At 36.5% G+C, this 27748-nt stretch overlaps 1 protein-coding gene across 1 annotated transcript in view; it reads left to right on the top strand.

The window, feature by feature from the left end:
- The first annotated feature begins 3428 nt into the window (after positions 1–3428).
- LOC118703632 (microsomal triglyceride transfer protein) overlaps positions 3429–27748 on the top strand; it is a 47814-nt gene continuing 23494 nt past the window's right edge. Inside the window, exons 1-8 of the mRNA XM_036410751.2 lie at positions 3429–3586; positions 11061–11248; positions 12535–12678; positions 18656–18763; positions 20396–20512; positions 20805–20944; positions 22625–22775; positions 25025–25182. Of these exons, the coding sequence (XP_036266644.1) occupies positions 3526–3586; positions 11061–11248; positions 12535–12678; positions 18656–18763; positions 20396–20512; positions 20805–20944; positions 22625–22775; positions 25025–25182 (1067 nt within the window). The 5' untranslated portion in view covers positions 3429–3525. The remainder of the gene's footprint in view (positions 3587–11060; positions 11249–12534; positions 12679–18655; positions 18764–20395; positions 20513–20804; positions 20945–22624; positions 22776–25024; positions 25183–27748) is intronic.

Raw genomic sequence — 27748 nt, 5'->3', positions numbered from 1 at the left:
CCAAATGCTCTGTTAGTTTTCATACCCCAAACCATGTGGACTTATTAAAGGATAGTCCTGATTAACAATTCTATAACATCCATAATAAATCAACTTTTCCATTTTCTATCTCTATTTTTGTTATTTTTGTTGTTAATCCTCATTCGAGGATTTTTGTTTTTTCATTGATTTTTTTCAGAGAGTGAAAGGAAGGGGGAGAGACAGAGAGAGAAACATTAATGTGAGAGAGACTGGTTGCCTCCCACACATGCCCCGACCAAAACCAGGGATGTAACCACGACTAAGGTACATACCCTTGATGGGAATCGAACCTGCAACCCTTCAGTCTTCGAGCCAAACTGGATAATGCTCTAACATTTTTAAGGGAAGGAGAATATTGGGTCTATATTTCAAGGTTTGTTTATACTCCTTAAATCATTTTACTAAATCTGAGTCTTATTTTTCTAATGTAAAATAATTATTAGGATATAATATAAAAATGTAAAGTGCTTAGCATAGTGTATTCTACATAGTAATCATTCCATAGATGGCAACTCTTGTTATTTTTATTCTGTCCTGTGCTTCTATATTGCTTCACATGCCATGTAAAAATAGCTGGTGTGCTTTGGGAGGTACAGTATCTCCCACATATATTGTACAAATAGTGGCCCAGTGCACAAACTCATGCACATTGAAAGGAAATTAATTAGAAGAAATATTTTAATATTGCTATTCGCCCTTTCTCTATAATAGAAGTGTCAACCAAATTCATGATTGACAATGACAGATCGAAACACATTGGCACCAGCGAGAGTTTTATGTGTATCTTGCATGTGTGAGACAACTTAGCCTTTTATAGATATAGAACAGACTTGCTTAATTAGACCTGCTTTCTGATTTAGCTAAACTTTTTCCAGCCTGTAAGCACCCCAACTTCTCTTTCAAGTAATTGTCAGCAACACAGCAGTAAATATCAACATGAAGCAGATTATTATTATAGATCACACAAGAAGAACAAAGGGTAAAATATTTAACTGCAGCAGTGTTTGGCTATTTTCTGTGCAGTGAGAAAACCTGACATCATTTTCAAGGTCCACCATTTCTTTATTTTAAGTCAGGTCAAGTTTCTAAACTTTATAAATCTCAATTTTCTGGCTAATGAAAAAAAAAAAAAAGGATTCCACCAAGTCTCCTATGTCTCCTATGACCCACACTGTGGTGGCCATCCAGCTGGATTGGGGCCCCAGAACTTCTGTGAGGATCAAATGAGATGAGGCAAGGGAAAATGCTTCAGAGATATTTGGTTAAACTGGAAAGTGTTTCCACCTGGCTATAAAGCATGTCTTCTTTCTCGGCTAAAGAAACTGTAAGGAGGTTAGTTGTCACTAGGGAGAGGAAGCTGGGTGTTGCTACATGATGTCATTACCTGGATGGAGGGAAGGCTACTTTTATATATAGAGAGATGTTTGTTCTGATTGATCAGCAAAGCAACAGAGGAGAAGGCCTCATTTTTGGTAACAAAATTCAATGAATATATATGGAAAGTGGCATTAATTTTAAGTCTTTCAAGTGTCATTGTAAATAGAAAAGATTATAACAAAATAGAAAATAATGATGTTATTTATTGCCAACAGAAGTAGCCTTATTTGAGCAATCTATATTGAAATGACTAATACAGTGAATTATAGGAGCTTTCCAGTAGAAAGCTAATGCTCGAGTGAAACAGTATTAGGCAATAGTGATATGCCTTTTATTGGTTGGACTCTGGCACCTGACAACAAATGGTACTTTTACCTGAGAGACACGTATCATGCACCATTTGGTCTGACTAACTAAGCCTCAAATGGAAATACAAAGGACAGTTCTCATAGAATCACATATGATTCAAACAAGTACTTAATTTAAATAAATAAGAATGTAAAGTTTGAGTGGCTATAATGGCTTCATATCCCTATGTATGTAATGCTGAGATTGTGGAAACGTACAGAAATCTATTCATATGTAAAGTAATAAAGGACTTTCACATCACCTTGTATTTATAATGCCTACTATTCATAAAAACTTAAGTTTCTTAAACAAAGGTATTTTTCTAAGAATGGTCTTGTCTGTTTACCCCAGGAAAACTTCACTTATAAGTTATAACATTAATGTGATAGTTATAGCCAAACATTTTATTTTTGAATGGGTACTTGGTCATAATTTATATACAAAGGTTATAGCAGCAAATAAAATTCTAATCTCAGTGGATGACATAGATGAACAATTTTCAGCTTTAAATTTTTTATATAAGCTATGTAGATTTTAAATTTTATGTTTTATCTTGTGGCCCTATCAAGTTGGCTTTTACCTGTGTTGTCTAAACTAGATTCTAGAAAAAAGTTTTGAGAAAGACAAAGAATAGATTTGAGAACCCATTTTGTAATTAAATATGGCCTTAAGTATTTTCAAGTTCATTCATATCATCTTTCACCAGTACTTTAGTCTCCCTTTGCCAAAACCATCCCACATGCCACCAAAACCACCTTATTTTAGGAAGTTTTGTTCATATTAGGTCCCTTGCAGGAGTTTCCAAGGATAAAATTTGGTTCAGTTAATGTGGTTTTAGCCATACTAGAGTATTTGCTTTGATTCTAGAGAAGTTTCCTAATTAATTTTCTGTTGCAAAAGTGTTAAGGGCTGGAATTTCCCTTCTGAATCTCTCCCTAGAAATGGGATTCAGAAAGCCCCGGGACTCCATCCAGCACATTGGGGGACTCAGACAACTGTTTCTTGTTATAGATAAAGCTAGAGGCCTACTATGATATTGATACACTAGCAGGCTTGCTAGTGTATTAATAATAGGCAGTGCTGATTTACTACAATCATTTATCGTTTCAGACATACAGAGTTATCTAGGTTTCAGAAATGAATGTTCTATCTAACATTACTTTAAAGTGATTGGTGGTGGTACAACTTGAATTTTTTAAGTTTAAGCCGAAAATTCAGAGTGATTTATTCTAATAGCATGCACACAGGTGGTATAAACAAATTCAAAGATGAGCATATAACATACACAAGATCCAATTAAGTTTAGCTGAGTGAGAATCCTCACTACTCTCTCACATGAAATAGTAAAACATGAAGACAGGGGTTTAATATCATAGGCATGTTGATTATTATTGAGTAGAAAAGTGTCATCACCGGTTTTTCTCAAATGTCCCTAAGTATTTCTGAATTTACAAGAAAGTAGACTGGTTTAGTTTAGCTCTCAAAGGTGAAAATTATTTTCCCTATTGAGTAAAAACAAACAAACAAACAAAAAAACCACACACACACAATAAAGAGTAGAAGACTGAAAACTACAGCCCACCTGTGTTTAATCATTAACAGTGAGCCCTCTGGTGAACTTAGGTCATGATTTTGGAGTTTGGAATCTGACCTTCCCCCAGAGATAAACATTATCACTGCAGGTTCTAAGGAGGGACATTTCCTTGCTGCCATCAGAAGAGGCCACTTCTTAGTGACTCCTTGCTGAGTGCTGGATGCATTAGAGGGTGGCCAGTCAATATGATTCTTCTAGCTGTGCTTTTTCTCTGCTTTATTTCCTCGTACTCAGCTTCTGTTAAAGGTAAGTTTTGTGTTGCCTCTTGCTAAATTTTAGTTTTAATCATTGAAGGGGCAGTGTGTGCTGTGTGTGTGTGTGTATATGTATGTGTGTGAATAGTGAAAGAGTTTCTAACTAAACCATCTTCAAAACCACGTAACTATGGAATGTTTGGGAAGGCATGACTGGGTTAGAATGAAAACTGAATTCAAATTCCTCCAAACAATAAGAAAACAGAGGTTCCTTTTTAGATTCAATGCCTCAGATTAGTGTGCTTCTTGTTTCAATTTCTCATTCATGGTGGATTTTTAAAAGGGAGAGAAAAGATGCCAGCTATTGTTACCTGCTGCTTTTGGTCCTCCCTGAATGCAGCTCCTTCATTTGAATTGTAAAAGAGGACTTAAAACACACACACACACACACACACACACACACACACACACACACAAAATTAATTAATTAAAAAAATAAAATAACACACCACACTTCCTTAAATTTCTTTCTAGTTGCTTAGCAATGTGATGACAAGAAGAATTAGACCCAATGTAAAAGCATGTGATTTACCAAAGAATTACAAATGAAATGGTAAAGCACATATTTAATTTTATTACCGATTAGAAGTGATAGAATCATCATAGTTGGTGAATTACATAAAATAAAAGTACACTATATAGGGTAAGAAGATTTATTATCTTTTGAAAAATAGTGTTGGTAGTTACCATTTCTACTTTAAGATAAATTTGATTTAAAAAAACAACCACACCTATGAATTAGACTTTTGAGAGAGAGAAAACATGAGTTGTCGTTTCAAAGAGAAGCATGATTTTATTAATATGGGCTCTTGTTTTAAATCTCTAGTTAATACACTCCTGGGGTTTCTAAATGTTGCGCCTGTAAAATTATCACTTTTTTTATAGTCTCTTAAGAGGGCGTACTATCAAAGGTAATTCATCTAACACACCATTTAGCATAATAAGGTCCAATTTGAATAACTATGTGCTCTAAGTAAATAATATAAAACAGTTGATTTGTAAACTTCTAAAACCTATTTGGAATAATTGGTTTTTGATGACAAAGTGAAGGTTTTCCTCAAGATTTTTTTTGCATGGAAAATTTTCACATGAAGGAAAGACAGTCTTTATTATGGCAACAATAAATGGAGGGCTAAATTTAAATTATTTCACATAACCAAATGACCCTTTTTCCCCCCTTGAATTAAAGACAGTATTTCCCACCAGTTTCTGAAATGTTTGGTATTTAAAAATACAGTCCTTTCTTGGATGAAAAAAATAATTTTTGAGAAAAATGTAAAGGTTTGTAAATTATATCTGAGAATTATTATATAGAGAGCTTTGACATATTTAATTATGTCAAATAAACTAATGTATTTGAAATCTGAGTGATTTTTAAAAATATATATTTTATTGATTTTTTACAGAGAGGAAGGGAGAGAGAGAGAGAGCTAGAAACATCGATGAGAGAGAAACATCGACCAGCTGCCTATTGCACAACCCCTACCAGGGATGTGCCCGCAACCAAGGTACATGCCCTTGACCAGAATCGAACCCGGGACCTTTCAGTCCGCAGACTACCACTGAGCCAAACCGGTTTTGGCAAAATCTGAGTGATTTTTACAACATAATATCAAACCTAATATACCATGATTATTTTGAAAAAAAATAATTGAGGTATAGTAGTCCTTGTGGGTTTCTCTTTCTCCCCACCCTATAAATAAGCAGTTTGGATAACTTAATATTTTCTGATACATGCACTAGTAAAGATTTAAAAATACACACAGGCAACATTAGCACACAGGTTTAGAAGATAGATAACAGTTGGCTACAGTTTGTTGTGTACAAGTTCAGTGGTAAATCCAGATTTTTAGCACCTGAAGATTATGCTACTTAGGGGACATTTTTGAGAAAAGATTGCAAAAATATCTTACTTTTGAAATTTTACTGAAAATAAAATAAGATGTGTATATATTGCTGGTCTCACCTTCTAAGATCTTGAAATGAACCTGGGCAAGTGAGGGCCCCAAAACTTAAGTGCCATTAGCTTCATGGTACAAACTGCTTATGCCAAATATCATAAATAAAAAGTACAGGACTTGACAGTTCTCCCTCTTACCTAGATGTGATAACCTTTTGTGTTATATACTGTGACTAAGTAATAAATTTCTTGTTATCTATAATGATTCACATTTAACAAGCAAACTACATAAGAAGAATTTACCTCAAGGTCATTATAAATTTTGGGGATCTCATGCAACACCTCAAAACTCATCTCAAATTTAATTATCAATGAAACTGTTTAGCAAATCCCCATATTTGGGTGGGTTTTGAATGCATGTTGACCTGTTAAGTGAACGGAGGAAGGTATTCAGTTTAATATGGAAGCAGGTCTATTTAGAAGAGATATGCTGAGTATGAACACCTGAAAACTCAAGTTTTCCCTAGTTTTTCTGAATTGTATTTTATAACAGTGGATATATTTTCAGTGCCTTCTTTGGTTTTTTTTTTTTTTATAGTACTTTTACTTTCCTTAACCCACACAAAAACTTTCTATTTAATCTTGCCACTTCTAAACCTGAACTGTTTCTTCATTTCTAGTCTTTCTCTCAGTTCACGGCCTTCCCTATACTTTTCAATTTATTCACATTAATAATCTTCCATTCCCACCCCCACCCCCTTATCCTTCACCCTACCCTTACTTCAACCTTATAGTTTTCTGTTGGAATCCTAAATCCCTACTTTGTCTCCTTGCTTAAATCAATTAACTGTCTATTGGGTTCATCCAGGTTTGATAAATGAGTATTTTCACATATTTCCTAAAGGTTTGAAACTAAGTTTGTTGTTTTGAAGCCCCTTAAAAATTCTTGATACACTTAAAAGGGAACCTTGAAGAGCAATTGACTCTTTCTCTTCTAGTTTTATCTAACACTAGAGGCCTGGTGTATAAAATTCATGCACCGGGGGGGGGGAGGGGGGCTGGGGGGAAGAAGGTGGTGGGTGTCCCTTAACCCAGCCTGCACCCTTTCCAATCTGGGCCATCCCTCACACAATCCAGGACTGCTGGCTCCCAACTGCTCACTTGCCTGCCTGCCTGCCTGATTGCCCCTAACCACTTCAGCCTGCCAGCCTGATCAATGCCTAACTGCTCCCTGCCAGCCCAATTACCCCCAACTTCCCTCCCCTGGTCTCCCCTCCCCACAACTGTCCTCCCTAGCAGGCCTGGTCTCTCCCAACTGCTCTCCCTTGCTGGCCTGGTCACCCCTAACTGTCCTCCCCTGCTGGCCTGGTCCCCCCCAACTGCCCTACCCTGCAGGCCTGGTTGCCCCTAACTATCCTCCCTTGCTGGCCATCTTATGGCAGCCATCTTGTAACCACATAGGGCAGCCGTCTTATGTGAGGGTGTGATGGTCAATTTGCATATTACTTCTATATTATATAGGATTAGCTTCAAAAATGCTATTCTACAGGCTCAAAAGAGTAACACCTTAAGAAAGAAATTATCTGAATAATATAAATAGAACATGTCCCCATTGCCCAGTGTTGTCAATCTCTAAACAAATAAACAGAAATACTTATCAAAGAGGAAAGGATAACAGGACAACTACAACACAATCCATTTGTTTGAAATATTTTAGGTTTATCTCCTGTTGAAAGAGGTAAGAAAAAAATTCTAGGAGAAGCAAGGCTTCTGTTTACAAATGATAAAACACATTCTTTCTGAGTTTTATCATTTGTAAGTTATAATAAAAAAGCAGTCTATTATATGCTGCCCTCTTTCACATTCTATTGTTCACTTAAGTCTAAGTAAGAAAAAAAATCACATAATAGTCAACACAATGGTTTGGAAAGCTTCAGAATTTAAGGAATGCTACATTTCTACAAACTTTTCATAGTAACTTTAATCACAATCACCTTCAGGTAGTTCATAAAACTTGGGTCTCAGTAAATTTAAGTGTCAAATTCTGCATTATATCTACTATGTTGAGCTGAATGCAGACTCGGCTTTTTTTAGCTGTCATATAATGACTATCTTTCAGAATGACTGTGAGGATTAGATAAGAAAACATGTATTTCCTTTATGCCTTGTGTGGAATTCTAAAGGTGTCATTATAATAAGGCCTCTCTGCCCAAAATATCTTTCTTGGCCAGAAAGCTAGTGTTTGAACCTGCAGGAGTGTCCCTACTCAAACTGTAGAAGAGGTGTAGGTAAGGAAGGCTAGAGGGAGTCGTAGATTTCTTCTCCTTCAAAGTTTTTCCTGACCTTTTCTGCCTTCATATCTCATACCTGAGGTTCTGACTTGTTGCTTGGATACAGTCTGCTTTTGTGTTTATACACTTTCACACTTCCTTTTCTTGATTCCTAGTTATCCCATTTCTTTGAAGGTTTGTCAGATCACATAGCTTTGTCTAGGGCCACATGTGTCAAACACAAGGCCCGCGGGCCAAATCCGTCCCGCCAGGCCTTGCAATGTGGCCCGCACCGCACTGTCATCACTGCACTCCGCTGCGTTTCCATCACAATGACAGTTTATGACTGTTCAGTAAACCATTCGGCCCGCGATTTAGGCTGGATTTTAGATTTTGGCCCCTTCTCTGATTGAGTTCGACACCCCTAGTCTAGGCAAAGGTCCTCTCCCCAGATCTCCCTGCCATCCATAGGTACCTATTTGACCTCACTTCCTTCTGCTGTCTTTCACTTACTCAATTCCAGCCTCTTTGGCCTCCCAGCTGTTCCTCCATTATACGTACGTGGTTGAACTTTCCTCAGGGCCTTTGAACTTGCTCTTCCTTCTGTGGGAGGATGGGTGGTAGGAGTGTGGAGATGCCCCTCCCACAGATATCCACATGGGTAGCCTGAAGCTTTTGCCCAGAACATTACCTTCTCACAAAGGTCTTTATCTCAGCATTTCATTCCCTTTTCTGCTTCATTTTTCTTTATAAATTTTTATTATTTACTGGAGGCCTGGTGCACGAAATTCGTGCATGGGGGATTGGGGTGTCCCTCAGCCCAGCCTGCACCCTCTCTAATCTGGGACATCCCTCTCACAATCCAGGACTGCTGGTTCCCAATTACTCACCTGCCTGCCTTCCTGATTGCCCCTAATGCTTCTGACTGCCAGCCTGATCACCCGCTAACTATTTCTCTGCCAACCAGATTGCTCCTAACAGCCCTCCCCTGCAGGCTTAGTCTCCCCCAACTGCTCTCCCCTGTAGGCCTGGATCCCTCCCAACTTCCCTTCCCTTCAGGCCTGATTGCCCTTAATTTCCCTTCTCTGCCAGCTTGGTCACCCCTAATTGCCCTCCCCTGCAGGCTTGATCACCCCCAACTGCCCTCCCTTGCAGGTCTGGTCCCTCCCAACTACCCTACCCTGCTGGCATCTTATGGTGGCCATCTTGGGTCCATATGAGGGCAGCCATCTTTGACCACATGGGGGCAGCCATCTTGTGTGTTGGAGTGATGGTCAATCTGCATATTACTCTTTTATTAGATAGGATAAGTATATAAGCTATTGCCCATCTCTTCCTTATGAACTCCACAAAGTTAGACATTTTTATCTGCTTGTTAATTGGTGTAGCTCCAGAGCCCAGAAAGGTGCCCACCACCCCGTGGATGCTCAGTACATCTTGTTGAATGAATGAATGAACAAATGAATGAATGAATGAATTCCTAGCTCACTCCCTAGAAATAGAAGAGTTCAACCTAAACATGTAGGTATATATGGTAAAGCTAGACAGCCTGAGTTCACCTCCTGATTCCACCACTAACTATCTGGATGATCTTGGATAAAATGTATAATCTCTGTGCCTCTCAGTTTCCTTATGTATGAAATGTGATCAATAATGATACCTATTAAGTTCTTTTGAGGATTAAATATAGGTGTCTCCCCAAAATATATACACACACTTTGAATAATTATAAAGGCAGTTTTTATTGAAGTGCATTTCATTTTCAAAATTGAGCTATCAGCTGCTAAAGTGTGCATACATTTTGAAGGGGCACCCCTATATTAATGCACATAGAACTCTTAGTTTATTAGAGACAATGTATTTTGATCAGTTTTTTCTCTGGGCAGTAAGTGTTGTGTTACATGATGGAGACAGTTGATGATAAAAACTTTTCAGAGATTTTCTTAAATTTTTGACTTTGCAAAGTAATTTATACCTTTTCTCTCAACTGTGTCATTTCTAGCCTACACACCTCAACCTCCTTTCCTGACCTCCCTCATATGCATATATCCTAAGGTGGTGGGGGAAGGAGATATGGTTGCCTATGATAGCTAACTAGGTAATGCAAGCTCATTAGCACTGAGGAAAAATGTATACAAAAATATTTTTTTTACTACTTCTTGAGAGCTATAGATAGGAAATATGCAAAGAAAAAAATTTGTAAGACTGTGAACTTCTAAGAAAAACTTGATCCTATTCCCATACATTTTTTGAATTAAACTGAATTGAAGAGTATGATCTCCATGTATCTTTTTTGGCTTACAATACTGACTTGTATGTTATTTGACATTAAATTGCCTCTGTCAAATTAAAGCTTGTGTTAAGGATTTATGTAGTGAAACGTCATTTTATTCAGAAACAACTAATTTAAACTTACATAGGTGTAACCTAGAAATGTACCTTGATACTAAAAGTTTACTAATGAAATTGACAGAGTAAATTGCATTGGAGGGATATTCTTTAAATATTCAAAATATCCAATTAAAGGAACTGCCTTCTTACCCCTAAAATAACTTTGGCAATGAGCCATTGCATTTATTTACAAATGGTTTGTATTAATTTTATAAAGCAATCCCAGGGCTGAACATCTATTTAAAATCATATCCCATATAATAAAAGGCTAGTATGCAAATTGTCCCCACGGGAGTTAAACATGCGCTGACCACCAAATGGGGGAATGGAACATGGCTGGCATTGGTGATGCGACGCTGGCAATAGGTGGCAGTGGAGGTGTTGCGGCCCTGATGGGCCCTGAGGAGACTGGGACCATGGTGGGATGATGGAGCAGATGAGCAGGTGGTGCCAGGCCCTGCAAGTGGCCCCACAGATGGACCCTAATTGCAGCCAGGCCTAGGATTTTGTGCACAGGGCCTCTAGTTTATTATGCCTTGATGAAGCTGAGGTGGGTGGCAGAGGAGAAATCATATTCATATAACTTAAAGCAATAGAGTGATATTTCTTGAACAATGTTCTAAAGTTTAATTAGGGAAACATTTAGATAACCTGATTATTGATTAGGGATACAAATGAAGGTTTATGAAATGGAAGCTTATTGTTTCTTGTTTTTGTTGTTGCTGTTCAAGCCAATGATTTTAGCAGATGAGAAGTAGAACTGCCTTTCATTTAACAAATATTCACTGAGCTCCCACTGGGCATGACTGTATTAGATGAGAACGCTTCAATTTTAAGATGGCACATTCCTGGGCTGATGGATGCCTTATTACTAAGACTTGACTTGTTTCACTATCTTTATGCAGGTCACACCACTGGTCTCTCTTTAAATAATGACCGGCTGTACAAACTCACATACTCCACTGAAGTTTTTGTTAATCAGGGCAAAGGAAAGCTCCAAGACAGTGTAGGTTACCGAATTTCATCCAATGTGGACGTCGTCTTACTCTGGAGGAATCCTGATGGTGATGATGACCAACTGATCCAAATCACGGTGGGCATTTTCTACCAGACAGATGCAAATGTTTTATATCAGCAAAGTCTTTGAGATGTGTACCATTCAATAGCACTTGTTTTATGTTCTTGGTTGTTCAACCATTTAGTTTGTTTTCTGTCACTAAAACACATATATCTAAAGTGTTTACTACTCAAAAGTGATCTGAATCTTTCCAAATTGTTGAAGGAGGCAAAAGAAGGCAGGTGGGTAACTAGAGTATGATGTCCAGTTCTATGTGTCATATTAAGAGACACATTAAACTAGAATCAATTTGAAATGTTCTGGGAGTCGGGAATCTATAATTAATGTCATGTAAAAAACAATTGAGACTACTGTAACTGAAAGAGGAGATAAATTGTACTTCCCAGTTTTCCTGAGTTCCTTGACATAACAGGTGGAATTACCAATGAGAGAGTAAGCCTATTATGTATTCTTTATAAGGAAAATCCGGATACTTTCTGCATGGCAGTGTTTGGTCCGTTACAATGTTTTAGATATATGGATTGAGACAGGCAGTCAGGTTAGATAGCCTCTGGGATTTCTCCCAGTTTTAATATATGGTGATTCCATATTTGCTTTTTAAGCACCTAAAGGCAAATTATTTCTTCAGTAAAGTCTGTTAATCTTTTACATGCTGATGTGAAAAAGGTACACAAACCAAAATTTGCTTTATTGTAACCAATAAGTAGTTGCTGTTATACTTTATAATGAAGTGTCATTGTAATATTATATATTTATTAAGCTATCTTTGCTTCTTTGGGTGTCTCCAGTAGCTATTGTGTCTTCCATATTGGATCAAAATTTCATCATCCATCTCTCTGAGCCATTTCTCAATGCAAGTATTATGCAGCAAATATTATGTGTCTCTTATTCAGTAATTACATTTTTCATCTTTAATTTTGTATGTGAAGATGAAGTACGATGGGGCAGGACTTCTCCCGAACAAATGGTACAGAATGTAAAGAGATCAGATTGCAACAGTTCAAAACAAATGAATGACAGTGACTTAAAAGAGCCATCTTCTAGTCATAATTATTATAAACCTGAAGTCACAGATTTCTTTAAGTATTGGTATTTTTACCTAATTTAAAAACCTGATTGTTGAACATCTTCTCCATTCTTTTAAAGTTAATGGCTAGGTCCTCTGAGTCATAACTTGAAAAAACAACAGAAGAAATTATGACCAACCCTGCTTATTGATTTATCATGTTCCTTTTCTCAGAGAATCTGATGAAAACAGAAAAAGACAGTTTTCTAATAGTTTCCCCCCCCCATGATTCCAGATCAAAGATGTAAATGTTGAAAACGTGAATCAGAAGAGGGGAGAGAAGAGCATTTTCAAAGGAAAAAATCCAACCAAAATTGTAAGAAAAGAAAACTTGGAAGCTTTACAAAGACCTGTGCTCCTTCATCTTGTCCATGGAAAGGTAAAAGTGATTTGGGAGGCAGGGGGAGGGAGGATCGCACATCTTTTCTCTCCAACTTCACATTTTTCTTCCCTTTAGTAAGAATTATTCTTAGGTGATAATGGCATCACTACTTTTATGGTAAATTACATTTTTTTCAAAACCTAATAAACAGGTTGTAAATTAATTGTTTCAGAAGTAAATCAAGGCATTAAATTCATTTATATTTTCTAGCCATTTAAAGATTTTATAAAGAACTTTATAGTAAAATCAAGTACTTGTTTATAACAGAGATTGTTGATAAGAGATTGTTGGAAGGTGCATTTTTTATTAAATTAGGAAGGATTAAAAAGATACTATAATGCAAAAATTTATCACAGGTGATTGAATAAATTTAGGAAAGTAGACAAATTATGAATGAAATGATCTAACAAATATGTGATATCAACTTCTTATGAAAATATTAATATCTGACTAAAGTACAAAATTGAAGCTTTTGAAAGGATATGACATCACTAAGTTAGTGTTGATTTTTTAAGAAGCATGTAGAGATTATTTCAAAACTATGACTTTGAAAGCCATTTTATGCATAATGAATGGACACTATATCTATTTGAAAATTTGCTCAGAAAATTCTATAATTGTGCATTACTTGTGATTTGATTCTGGTGTATTATGAAAATGGTCTAAATATGTTTGGGATTGAGAAGCAATTGTGATCAGTGAATTATTAGGCATTACATATGTGGTTTTATAAAAAGTATAGATATTACATTTACATGTATAAAAATGCATTAATAAAGATGAAAGCTCAATTTTAGTAACTAAAGTAGAAAAATAGAAAAGGCCCTTATAGTTAAAACTCTACACATCTCTAAAATTTCTCTAGATTCAAAAGTTCTAGATTCAAAATAAAGATGAAAACAAATACTTTAAAATATAAAATCTAGATATGCAATACATTTCTAATCATGGTCATGTTTTTATATAATGTACTAAAAAGGAACTCACAAAAGAAGGATTATTATGTGGTTGCCTTTCCTATAATCAACTATGAATCAACATCTCAGCAAAAAGAGGGGGGACATCTGTAATACTGTCAACAAGAAAGGTAAAAGAAAGAGACAAAAAAGAATGCTTCTCTTCTTCTCCACTTGTTAAAACACCATGTTCCAGGTTTTGCTCAGGGGTCTGTCTTTTATAAAGCTCATGTGCTTCCAGCCAGCTGGAAATAAATAGTCCCCCCCTTTAGAACAATCCCTTTAGCTCTTTGTAGCTCACTCATGGCCTTTATCACTTTCTTTTGGTCATTTCTGTTCACTGCTAAATCATGGGTTTCAGTAGAGAAAATTCCTGTTCTTTATATTCCAGCCCTCCCCTGACCTTTATGCCTTTTGACTTCCTCTTCCCCCCAGCACCCAGAACCATGCCTTGCACTGACTAACATGCTGCATCAGTCAGGAAACCTTTCCCAACGTCCTCTCAAACCCTCTCTTCCCTGGGTTCATTGCCATGAAAGCATTTATCACAGGGTATTGTAATCCTCTCTTTGCCACCGCATTAGCAGTTGGCTTCTTGTGGGTAGCCGTTATGTTTATGTCTATATATCCAGGGCTTTGCTCATAGTGGGCATGCAATAGATGCTTGTAAACTAAAGGAAGGAGCTAATAAGGTTATATGGGGCTAAAATGAGTCCGATTTTGAGAAAGGCTTTGCTTATTGTTTGCTTAATAATAGCTAAAAGTACTTCACACTCAAAGCCTACACTGATTGAAGGCATTATATGAATTATCTCTTTTATACTCAGGACATCCCTAGGAAGCGGGTACTGCTTTATTGTTCTCTTGAAATAGATGAGGAAACCAGTCAAGAAAAGAAATTTGCTTAGGTTCACAGCACTGACAAGTGGTGGAACTGGAATTTAAAACATAGGGTCTAATTTTAGAATCTATGCTGGAAACCACGATGTTATACTATCTTCCAGCTGGAAAGCATTTGGGGAAAATATCACCTTTTTTGTTGACTTGAGCATCCCTATTTCATTCTTCATTCTATCTATTAACTCACTTGATTTTCGCACTCCACAACTTTGTTAAAAACATGAAATGCTGTCATTTTCTTCTCTGGCCTTCCAATGTGGCAAAACGCTTGATCCCATAAAATATTAATTGCGTTTATAGTCTTATGACAACCAATCATTTTATAGCTCCTTGGATAGCAGTTGAGTACAAAGTCTTTTGTTACACACACGAAAACTCGGTGCCCCCACTGTTCAAAGGCTGGGATGAAGCTGCCACATCATTATTTCAGTGACTCCACGGTGCCAATTCTATAGGAGCTATGACTTGTCACGATTTACAGGTTAAAGTTCATTGTGATAACTTTCAATTATATGATAAAGAATTTACCGGAAAAAGACCCATGACTCTGGAGACTAAGAAGCTATGTAGAATTTTCAGCCACATCACTGTCAGAAAGATCATTATTTAAACCCTTGCTTCTTCAGCTTACGATGAGAGAAGATGGGAAAGGGAAGGTTGAATTGTTGATTGACATTTTTTTTTAAAGAGTATTTCTACGCCAGGCTCAAATTAAATTTCACGCCTTGAAATTTCTGTGATTCCAAGGATACTCATTAGCATGTATTTCTTGTCTTTCCTTAAAACAAGCTGTTTTAAGCTTCCATATTTACATGATAAAAGCTGATTTTTTAAAAGCCGATTAAAATCTTAGGTACATATTTATTGAACATCTTTTTTTTCATGCCCAATAATCTCCCCTACCTAAGTGTCGGGGCATGTCTAGTTTTGTCTATAAATCATAAATGAAGCTGGAAACATGATAGTTTTCTGGTTAAGTTGATTAACACTGACAAGCAAAAGATGCTTCAAGTTGCAGCATGGATTCTTCTTGACCTAAAGTTTGAATCCAGTGAGCTGGATAGTTACTGAATTTCCATTTCTGGCTTTGCTGTCAGTATTGATTAATCACATGGCTTCTGAGTCAGCCCTTTATTTTGTGTTGTTTCTAGGAATTGGTTTGCTTTCTGAATCTGCAGGGTGGTTTCTGTACACACACTGAGCCTCCTAACTAAATGTGACACCTTGCAACTCTCATTCCTCATAGACTTCTTCACTTGTCCATTTTCCAATGTGCTGGTTCATATGTATCATATATACCAAAGATCTGTTTAGAGCTATAACTCCAGCTAAATAGAAAAAAAATGACTAATCTCTCTTTGCTGGGATCCTTTTTTAAATTTTTTGCTGCTAATGTAATTTTGCTTTCTCTTGTTTTTAAAGAATGTACAAATTAAGGGAATATACACAAGCATTTTTGATCCTAAAGAAAAAATATGAATCATCCCCACTAATTTCAAGGGGAAATTGATCCTCAAAATTTGGCAGCAAGAGGCACCTCATCTCCTTCCCCAAAACCCACCCCCTCTCTTTGTTTGGTTTCCTCAGGTTCAAGGCTTAGCTTGTCACTAGGTTGTGCCACTGTGGCTCTCCGGAAGCTCTGGGGACTCTGAATTTAGATAAGAGTCCTGTGCTCTCAGATATGCAGAGCTCATTTCAATACTGAGTGAAGAAATCAGTTTTATGGCCCGAGTGTAATAAAACTTAATTCCTTCTGTGAAATAATAAATGTAAGATTACTGCAGTGATAGCCACTTGGATTGAACTGCAAAGTTCTGACTTAATTACTTTTTTTTTTATTATTATCAAAAGCTTGTTAATTCTAACAGTTTTGACACTTAGCTAATAAATATAAATTCTAGTGCTGTCTGTTTGAACCTCATTGGTCTGCACTAAGAGAACAGAATTTAGGCCCCCAGCTGAAACCGGTTTGGCTCAGTGGATAGAGTGTCGGCCTGCGGACTGAAAGGTCCCAGGTTCAATTCCGGTCAAGGGCATGTACCTTGGTTGCAGGCACATCCCCAATAGGGGGTGTGCAAAAGGCAGCTGATTAATGATTCTCTCTCATCAATGTTTCTAACTCTCTATCCCTCTCTGTAAAAAATCAATAAAAAAATATATTTTAAAAAAAGAATTCAGGCCCCCAAAGTAGCAGTCATACAAAGAAAAAGAGACTTGCCCACTTTTGTAGTTTTAGGAAAGTAATAAAAATAGAAGGAATGAAAAAAAAGTCTCTTTATGTTTCACAGTTTACATTATTTAGCCTTCCAGGAAAAATAAAAAACTCTCAAACAGCATTTTATTGGGGACTAGCAGTCAAGAGCAAATCTTGATCCATAGAAGTGGGTCAATAATAGAAGAGCACTTCACTCTATGCAGAGTCCCGAGATTAAATCTGAGAACTGGGTTTCCTGAAATTTTAGGTCAAGCTTTATAAATAGTTCAGGCACATCATTTTTTTTAGCCTGGAAGGACAGTGAGGATATGGATGATAAGTATGATAAAAGTATTTTTCCCACTTTTCTTGCTTTCTAAAGAAAAGAAAGACTGAGGCCTAAAAAGTCACAGGCCATAAGCTTGTGCCACCCAGTGGTCCTTCTAATTGTACTCAGGTTTAAGTGATCCAGTTATGAACCTATAATAAGTTACAGTGTAATTCCTAAAAAGAAATAAAGACCCAGTTCACAAAATAGGACATCAGAAACTCAGCCTGGGATCTGGGAAATTGTCAGTGATTTGTTTGAGAATAAGACACCATAGATTTTCAGATGCTGAGGTCAGTATTCCAATTCCTTTTATACCCGGACAAACACAATTACAACACTTAAGGTTTGTCCAGTGTAATGACTAAAACTGATTACGAGTTGGATAAAGTACCTAGTAAATCTGTCAGTAGGCAGAATACATGTAGAAAATAAAAATAGAGAGTTGAGGCAATTGTGCATAATTCAAGCAAAATATTCTGTTCTAAGTTATAGAGAATTTCCATGTAGGCTGAATTGTTCAGATTGGTATTAATTGAATTCATTGAACAATTAAGGAGCTGTTTTACTTGAGAAGTCATGGTTGGCTTTAAAGAAAAATAAGAAGGTATTCAGGATATTTCTAGTAGAAGTTCTCAGCTGTAATTACCATAGACCTTGGGAATTTTTATAGGGAAGCTATATCCATCCTCTAGTCTTAAATCGTGTGAACTCTTTGGAGTTAATACAGGGCGGAAAATGACAGCCTGGTTTCCAGAAAATGTTCTTGGTATTTTATCCTTATTTCTTAAACATCACCTAAATAATCAAAATGGTGTGAGGCATTGTTATCACCCCTGTGCCTATAATAATATCAAGGATGAAGCAAAGCTAAGGAAGCCATTTACTGCTGCAGCCAGATCATAGTCACTCTCCTCATTCCACCCCGTGTTTCCTGCTTTCTAAAGGGAAACTCAAAGCAGTGCCTGGAGCAGGCCATTCTGGAACCCAATCAGCCTGAGGTCTTCCCAAGACCTTCTGTATCTGCTTAGACTGAAAGCCAACATAAGTGCTGTGGAGGCCTGGCAGAGACAATAACCCTGTGGAACTGTGTTCATGGGCATTATGGCCACGTCAGGGCCCTTTTCAAAGCCCTTGGCGGCCGTGCTTTCTGATTCTCGAGAGTGGTGATTGCCATTCTCTTCTAAAAACCTATTTCTTTGTTGTTTTAAACCTTGGTCAGTTTTGTTTCAAGCAGAGTTACAAGTAGAGAATATGTCGACTTGTTCAAAGAGAATGTTTCTAATTTCTCTCTCGTGGGCAGTCCTTATTCTCACAGAAGTCCTAGCCTATGTCTGCACCCTCTTTCCCCTATGCTATGCCCATCTTGTTCAGAGCCTTCACTAGCAGTCTCCTGCAATTTCATATTCTGTTGGTCTAGCTTCTTAGAAATTTAAATAGCTTCTTTTCACAACAAAAGAAACCCCAGTAACAGATCTCTTTCTCCTGGAATTGAGAGGGATAAGAATCTGAACCTTTCCTGTCACTTATTTAACCAAATATGAAAATAACAATGAATTTTTGGCTTTATTTATATTTGTCTTTTTCTTTCCTTAGGTCAAAAACTTCTACTCATATGAAAATGAGCCTGTGGCCATCCAAAATATCAAGAGAGGCCTGGCTAGCTTATTTCAGATGCAGTTAAGCTCTGGAACCACCAATGAGGTACTTACTAATATCATTAAAAACTCAGAATTTTATTTGTCAATAGATTTCCCTAGATTATTTGTATCGCTTTCTATTTATAGAAAGTTAGTAAAAGAAAAGAAAAAAAAGTTGTTCTAACCAATTTGGCTCAGTGGCTAGAGTGTTGGCCTGTGGACTGGAGGGTCCCAGGTTCGATTCTGGTCAAAGGCATGTAGGGGATGTGCAGGAGGCAGCTGATCAATGTTGCTTTCTCATCAATGTTTCTAACTCTCTATCCCTTCCTCTTCCTCTCTGTAATATATATATATATATATATATATATATATATATATATATTTAAAAAGTTAATACTATGGTAATACTCAGTAAAGGTAAGCTGGATGGTCATGTCTCATTTGCACATGAAACAAATTGCCATTTACACCAATGTGTACTCACATACAGAGTAAAGGGAACTCCACCCAGTTACACTAAGGAGACTTAGAGAGTGACTGAAAGACAGAGATGCAGAAAAACGTGGGGACCCATCCATTGGCATTCACTTTGTATCCCTTTTCCAAGGGAAGCTTATTAAAAATATAGATTCCCAGGATTCACTATAGATTCTGATTCACTATATTAGGGAGGACCTAAGCATCTATATTTTAGCAGTTTTCTCAGATAGGTTGAATGCATTGTCAGTATGACAACCTATTAGTCTATACCAGTGGTTGGCAAACCGTGGCTCGAGAGCCACATGTGACTTTTTGGCCCCTTGAATGTGGCTCTTCCACAAAATACCACAGCCTGGGCGAGTTTATTTTGAAGAAGTGGCATTAGAAGAAGTTTAAGTCTAAAAAATTTGACTCTCAAAAGAAATTTCAATTGCTGTACTATTGATATTTGGCTCTGTTGACTATGAGTTTGCCGACCACTGGTCTATACCGACCCTCTTCATTTTACAGATGAAGGAATTGAGGTTAAACTAGAGAAATTACATGGCTCCCCCAACACCACACTTGGAGTAAACATGTAGCTGAGTCCAAGTTTCCTAGCCTGAATTCAGACAGCCCAGGAGTGAGTGAGAAAATCTGATGGCAGGGCTGGGCCAAGGGAATGTTAGCTTGCTAGAATGGAGGTTGGGTGTGGTGCTAACAGAGGTCTGCTGAAAGGCCAAAGAAAGCTAAACAGAATTTGTATGGGAGACATTTGTCTACACTCAATTTGTTGATGTGACTTATGAGTTGAATTAATCTAAACAGGTTTTTAATCATATTTAGCTGGTCAGAGGGTGCTCACACACACACACTCTCACAAACAATACACAGCCTAGATATAACATTAAAAGCAACTTCCCTTACCACATAATTACCCATTTACCAGAGGTTTTGGATTTGACCATGCTATTTGTCCAATTCTTAGTACACATTAGAGAGAAATCAGAAATTCATTATTATTCCTTGGGCAGTAAAAAGGCACTAGTAAGATTCAACCTAAGAGGATGAAAAAGAATCCACTTGCTGCAGGAAACATTGAGTTCTTCCTGTCAGTCTGGACAAAAAGGCAACCTCCCATGACATAGTAGAGACCCCAATTTTCAAGCTAATTCCCTCTGACATTCAAATGATCCATGTGAAAGTCCTAAACACTATATTTTTACTTTATTTCCAGGTAGATATCTCTGGGGATTGTAAAGTGACCTACCAGGGTCATCAAGACAAAGTGATCAAAGTTAAGGCCTTGGATTCATGCAAAATAGAAAGGCCTGGATTTACAGCTATAAATCAGGTATGATTGATACAATTTTTTGAAGCATCTAAATAATTACATTTTGTAGAGTTGAATTTAAAATAATAGAAGATAAGATAATGATGTAATTTGGGAACTTTCTAATTTTTAGTGAGGTATAATTTCACATATTATAAAATGAACAGGTTTATTTTCATATGTTATATGTTTGAATGATAGGGAAGGAGTGAAAGGAAGCTCCTTTGATGATTAAAAGATAGTTTGGTATTTAACTTAATTCAAAGATTAAAAGCTGATTAAATGTTACAACTATAGACATTTACCTTTTTAGGTTTTGGGTGTCACTTCGAAAGCCTCATCTGTCACTACCTACAAGATAGAAGACAGCTTTGTTATAGCTGTGGTTGCAGAAGAGACACATGCTTTTGGGCTGAATTTTCTACGAACCATTACAGGCAAGATAGTATCAAAGTAAGACAATGCTGAAATTTAAAATTTTCTTTATTCTTCTTCCATAGATTATTATACTTGGTTTTTAAATATATAGTGTTTCCTCATTTTGACTGTGAGCTTCTTGAAAACAGTAATTTATATCTTCCACATATTTTATTTTCCACATTATCACCAATAAGTATTGCATGTATTAAATACTATTTTAAAATACAGTTTCATTAAAAATTAATTTTTTATTAAATAGAATTTAAATTTTAAAAAGACAATCTGATTTATTCTAATTTATTTTCTAATTTCTCTGTCAAATGTTTTCAATGTTAGTATTAAAAAGGTGGTGGCATTTGCATGTTCTCTCCTTGAGATTTTTTTTTGTTACTGTTGTTAAGAAACACATAAAAAGTTTCATAGTAAAGTGATGTGACAGAATTTTTATATGATTTATAGTACTTACACATTCAAGCTTGTTATTCCAATTTGAGAAAAATTCTTTGGTCAGAATAGGTCTCATAGGCTTAAGAATTAGAATTTCAAATCTAATAGTATATGTTATTTTCAGATTTTAATTTAGAAGAACATTATTTTAGCATTAAATGTATTATATTTTATGACATTATTTCACAACTATTTCCTCTAAAGTAGCTGTCATGTCAGAGATGAATGGTTGCAACATTTTGGGAGAGGTGCCTAAAATTCTTGAAATGTTATTGAAGTCTCATCTGGAATAGAATTTTGTGTTCTACTATTGTTTTCATAGAAATTAACATTTTTAATTACTAATCAGGTCTTTCAGGTTTTCATTGCTCTATAACATACCACTCCAAATCTAGTGGTGTAAGAAGCAGCATTCATGTTATTTTTCTCTCTAAGTCTGGGGTTTGCCCTGCCCTCTAGGAATGCTTTCTTGGTGTCTGCTATGCAGTTGCAGGTAGTCACTGACTAGACCTTTTCAGAGGTTGCTCTCTCAGCTCCCTGGTATCTGGGCTGGGAGGACACAAACTACTGAGGCTCCTCATGCATCTCTCTTTATCTCCATGTGGTTTCTCAACACGGCAGCTTCAGGGAGCCAGACTTCTCACATGACAATTAAGTCTACAAAGGTACACGTGCTGCTAGCATGCCAGACGAAAGCTGAATTCCCTTTTATGACTTAGCTTTAGTAGTCATGTAGTGTCACTTCTACCATCTATTATTGGGACAGTCAGAGCCCCTGCCCAGACTCAAGGAGAGGGATGTATACTCTACCTCTTGATGGGAGAGAGGTTCTAAAAGATCATATTATACAAGAATATTATCAAGGCCATTTTTGGAAAATGAAGATTTCCAAATTGTCTTAGTTATTAAGTGACATGTGGTTGTATTAAGGATATTATTTTTAGAAAGCTGGGCTAAATTCAAAAGAGGGGACATTGCATATCTTGTTAAGTATCCATGCACATTTTCTTCTCTGTGTTCTCTTGTCATTACATTTTGAAAATCCACCCTTAAAATTTCAGTCTTTGAATAAAATTATTGTTCTAGAAAGATTTCATAATTATCTTGAGGTTTGTGTTACCATTGGAGACATCGCAGTTTAAAAGACCTGGCCTTAACGCAACGTGAATAAATTAATATCTTTGTGTGCCCCCAAAATGGAAATTAGTAGCTTGTTCACTCAAAAGAATTCTACTGATGTGATATTTATCTTCCTTGGCTATTCAGGCAGAAACTAGAGCTGAAGACGACCGACGCAGGCCCAAGACTAATGTCTGGAAAGCACGTAGAAGCCATAATTAAAGCAGTTGATTCAAAGTACAAAGCCCTTCCCATTGAGGGGCAGGTGTTCCAGAGCGAGTGTAAAGGATGCCCTTCTGTAAGTGCGAACAGTTGTGCTGTGCAGCCCAAGATGGGAATAATCATGGCTTAACATTCTATTTTACTTTTCTCTCCAATTTTGTGAAGAAAGTTTTTAAAGAACTACCAACCACAACAGAGTTATAATGACAGTAGCCTAATATATCTAAGTTGATGCACGACAATAATAATTAACAAATAATTATCCACTATTTTAAGTAAAAGAAATGTTATGACTTAATGACAGTTTCTTAAAAGTAACACCTAGAATTCAGGGGAAATAATAGCCTACTGAAATTAGGGGGAAGCATCTAGTATCAAGAGCATGGACAGGCATCTGAATCCTGAAATTTCTTCCACTTAGTAACAGTATGTCCACAGGTGAAATGGATTACTGAGCCAGCTCAGTGTTCTGAGTATTGCTGTGAGGACAAAAAAGGATATTTAGCTCTCTGCTTAAATGAAGGAATACTTCTTTACCACACTCCAACCTGCCCTAAATTATAGCCAGAAATGAGACAGCACACCCCCAAGGCAAAGGGAAGATCATCTTGTAACATCTTTAATCCAACAAAGAGAAATTTAGTTTATTGCATGAATTTGTTGTGATGTATGGCCACAGAAATGACTTTAGGGTCCTGCACTTCCTAACAGTTAATCTGTGTCAGGAGAGCAAACCCTTGGCTTTATGCTCTGTTCATAAGTAGGAGAAGATATGCTTCCCTGGGATATTATTAGTGTTCAGTAAAGTGGAATCATCAAGAACTAATACTATAATTTGCTTTAAGTACAAGGCACTAGTTCCTTACTAATAATTAGCAAATAGTTAATTATCCACTATCTTAAGTAAAAAAAATGTTATGACTTAATGACAGTTTCTTAAAAGTAACACCTAGAATTCAGGGGAAATAAGAGACTACTGAAATTAGGGGGAAGCATCTGGCATCAAGAGCATGGACAGGCATCTGAATCCTGAAATTTCTTCTCCTACTTACCAAAGTTGAATTAAGAGAAAACAGAAAATCACCATCTCAGATTTTGCTTTTCTTTTATTTGTTTTCCTTCCATAGATCATGAAATGTTCTAGTGTAGTTTTCTAATGTCATATGAGATGAAAATTACTTAGGAAAGTGACTAATGAAACCAATCAGCTTTTCTTACGGAACTATTAGTTTCTCCCCCATAGTTATCAAATATTATGAACCATCTATGATTTTTATAACTATTTCTTCATCATTATAGGGAGGATTTATGTCTTTAAGGAATTTGCTTTTTCAACTTCAGTATAATATCACAATTATAACCTTTTAAAGAAAAACAAATCTGACTTTATATTGATAAGCTCTTTGCTCTCAGAAATGACCCAGTAAATCATTAGCTAAGTATAGCTGGAATTTTTCTTTGCAATATCCTCTTAGGATTAGATAACCAAAGGGATTTGAAAATGAGAAAATTATGTCTATTGCTCATTAGAAGGAATGAATATTTTAGAAACTGGTAGCATGCTGATTATCCCAGAGTTAGAGTTAAATGTCACTAATGGGATTTAACACACTCTTTACAACTAAAGGGAAAGTAGTAAATTATGAAAAATAAGTTCTTTAGCTTATTTCAAAGTCACATGATGTCATTAAATAGGACTATATACTATTCTTAAAACCACGGTAGCACAATAATAGTGTATGTCAGAATTACCTTTATGTAAATATTGTTGTACCTACCATAGATATGAGTAATGAACACAGCCCAGACCTTAGTAATATTAAAACATAGCATTTCATGCAAACAATAAAATAAAGAGAAAATAGAGAGTTCAAATTATTAGAAAACAATGGATTTTCAGTGAGGTCCCAGTATATAAGAAATCTTCACAGTTCTAAATATTTTGCCTTCCAACATATTCTGTTGTTAATGAAAATTCTGCATAGTTTCACTATGGAAGTCAAAGCCTGGCCTCAGATATAATTCCCTGGTTATAACAATGGAATGACCTATATGCCTGGAAGCCCAAGGTCCTTTGAGCTAACTGCTCATAGACAAAAACAATCCTACTACAGAAGTATCATACACAAGGTTAGCAGGCCCCTCTACTTGCCTCTAATGGTCACAGGAGAGGGCAGGGGGCAATCAGGTATATTGAGGCAAGATACCAAATGCTCTTTTGCTTGTCAGATACAAGGAAAATTTTATTTCTGGGGAGGACATCTCTTGTAAATATGGATGCTCTAAGTTATGAATGGGGGATGAGCCTGCAACCCTGTCTTGCAGCTCTCGGAGCACTGGCAGTCCATCAGAAAACACCTACAGCCTGACAACCTCTCCAAGGCAGAATCTGTCAGAAACTTCCTGGTCTTTATTCAGCACCTGAGGACTGCGAAGAAAGACGAGATCCTCCAGCTCCTAAAGACTGAAAACAAGGACGTTCTGTAAGTTCCTGGAACACAGTGTGAGGTGGTCTGTAGGAAAGCAATTCTGGGTTATTTTCTTTTTATTAAGCAGGAAACACTTCTTTTTAACCAATAGCCCCAACTCCAAATCAATATTTTGTTGTTTTGCATTCTCTTTGAACAGTTATGACACAATGCAGTCATCTAATGCTGACTTAGCCAGAAATGCAATAACAAATTTTCAGCAGTGACTCAGAATGGACTTTGTGTGTGTGTGTGTGTGTGTGTGTGTGTGTGTGTGTGTGTGTGTGTGTATGAGTAAATCAGGTACAAAGATATAGGGAAGGACTTCATCATAAATCATAAAACCGTGCAACCCATGCTGCCTCACTGTTTTTGAAATTTTGTTCTGGGAGCTATTCATTAGCACTTGAAATGATTTCAGAGTTCGTTATAAAAACAAAAAAGTATGAATTTTTCCACAGAAAAACGTGATTTATTTAAAATCCAATGATCAGCCCAAACAAAGCCATGTTTTATATGGAATAGTGAGAACTGAGGTAAATAGCTAAAATAATCTAAACAAAAGAAATATGTACATAAAATGGATATTTGATGCAAGAGTGATTAATTTCACATGCATAATTGATAGAGTTAACTTAATTCTCAAATTTACTTGGTCTGTAAATATGAGCATTTTTGGCAGATAAGTAAATTTTTCTGTAAATACAAATTCAGCTATGTGATACTAATTGTCCTAATTGATGATATAGAACATGGCTCACCTAATTTGACAAACATTGAAAACTGGCCATTAACCTAATCAGAAATGGAAACTGGCCATGTTACACACCCTGAGTTCAATTACCCTGCCGGGACCGGTTTGGCTCAGTGGGTAGAGCGTCGGCCTGTGGACTGAAAGGTCCTAGGTTCGATTCCGGTCAAGGGCATGTACCTGGGTTGCAGGCACATCCTCAGTCGGGGGTGTGCAAGAGGCAGCTGGTCGATGTTTCTCTCTCATCGACGTTTCTATCTCTCTGTCCCTCTCAATTCCCCTCTGTGTAAAATCAATAAAATATATATTTTTTTAAAAAGGACTTAATTACCCAAGAAGAAGAGAACTTAGTTTTTTTTCCTGAGAAGTCTGTTTATTCTTAAATGTCTATGTTATTTACTTGCCTTGAGGACATTAAAAAATTTATAAGAATTTCATATAACTAACCACACAAGTTGACGGCTCTCTTCAAAAATAAATTTTTAGCCGAAGCTGTTTTGGCTCAGTGGTAGAGTGTCGGTCTGCGAACTGAAAGGTCCTAGGTTCGATTCTGGTCAAGGGCATGTATGTTGGTTGCAGGCACATCCCCGGTGGGGGGTGTGCAAGAGGCAGCTGGTCGATGTTTCTCTCTGATCGACGTTTCTAGCTCTCTATCTCTCTCCCTTTCTCTCTGTAAAAAATCAATAAAAAATATTAAAAAAATAAAAAAATAAAATAAATTTTTAAAGCAGAAGTTAAAAGAGGTACAAAATCATAGATTTTTCAGACTGTTTTCATTATAGAACTTTAAAATATATTGGTAGGATGATTTTTCTTCAGCTCAAAGATAAAAATGCTAACAAAGAAAGTGCAAAATTAGCTCTAATTTATAATAGGGATTAAACTAAACTTTAACCTTATTTGTATCATAAAAATCTCAAGGCAACAATAATTTGGATGACTTCATAATGCATTTTCTAAATCAGCTTATTTACACAATATCATACCATATCATATGTAACACTCATGTAGCATAGGATAGATAGTAGAATGGCATGAGGTTGAACTGCAATCAGAAGACCTGGTTTTAAATTCGACTTTCAACAGTGTATAATCCTCAAGCAAGTAATTTACATTTAGGCTCTCTGAACTTCATTTTCAACATCTGTAAAATACAGAGAATAATTTCTTGTAAAATGGTGAAAGGTGGAATGTACCATTGTATGGATCTTGTAATTTACAGAATGTTAGCAAGTTTGCCAAGAGGAAAGGATTCTGCGAGCAACTGAGTTGAATAATACTGGGTGAAACTAAGTCAAACAGTTCTCTTTGCTGCAGACATTTGTAGCGTCTTTATTCTGATAAGTTTAGGTGTAAGTTTCCTTAAACATTTTCCAAACTTACATGACCTTGAAAATACCTTTTCTAAAAGCATTTTATAGGACTAGTGTTGCATGGAAATCACTTTGGGAAACAGTGGTATAATTAAAACTAGCCATTAACATAATCAAAAGTGGAAATTGGCCAAGTAACACACACAGAGAGAGCAGTAGTAGACACTGCATTCGAAGGACTCAATTAACCAAGAAGAAGAGAATTTCATTTTTTTATTCTAGAACTCCAGAGTCAGGAAAACCTGAGTTCCAGGACAAAATACTTTTATCAGCTGTGGAACCTTGAACAAATGACTTGATATCTCTGAGTCTGTTCCCTTATCTATGAAAGGGAATATTAGTATTGAATTGACAGAGATGTTCAGCGAGGCTATTATATTAGGAAAAGCATGTATTTTTATAGCATTTATAATGTCCAAAGCATTATTCTAAATGTTTTACATAGTTGATGTAGTTT

The sequence above is a fragment of the Pipistrellus kuhlii genome, unplaced genomic scaffold (genome assembly GCF_014108245.1).
Source record: "Pipistrellus kuhlii isolate mPipKuh1 unplaced genomic scaffold, mPipKuh1.p scaffold_m20_p_1, whole genome shotgun sequence".
Classification (NCBI taxonomy): Eukaryota; Metazoa; Chordata; class Mammalia; order Chiroptera; family Vespertilionidae; genus Pipistrellus; species Pipistrellus kuhlii.
This window is presented reverse-complemented; position numbering and strand designations above follow the sequence as displayed.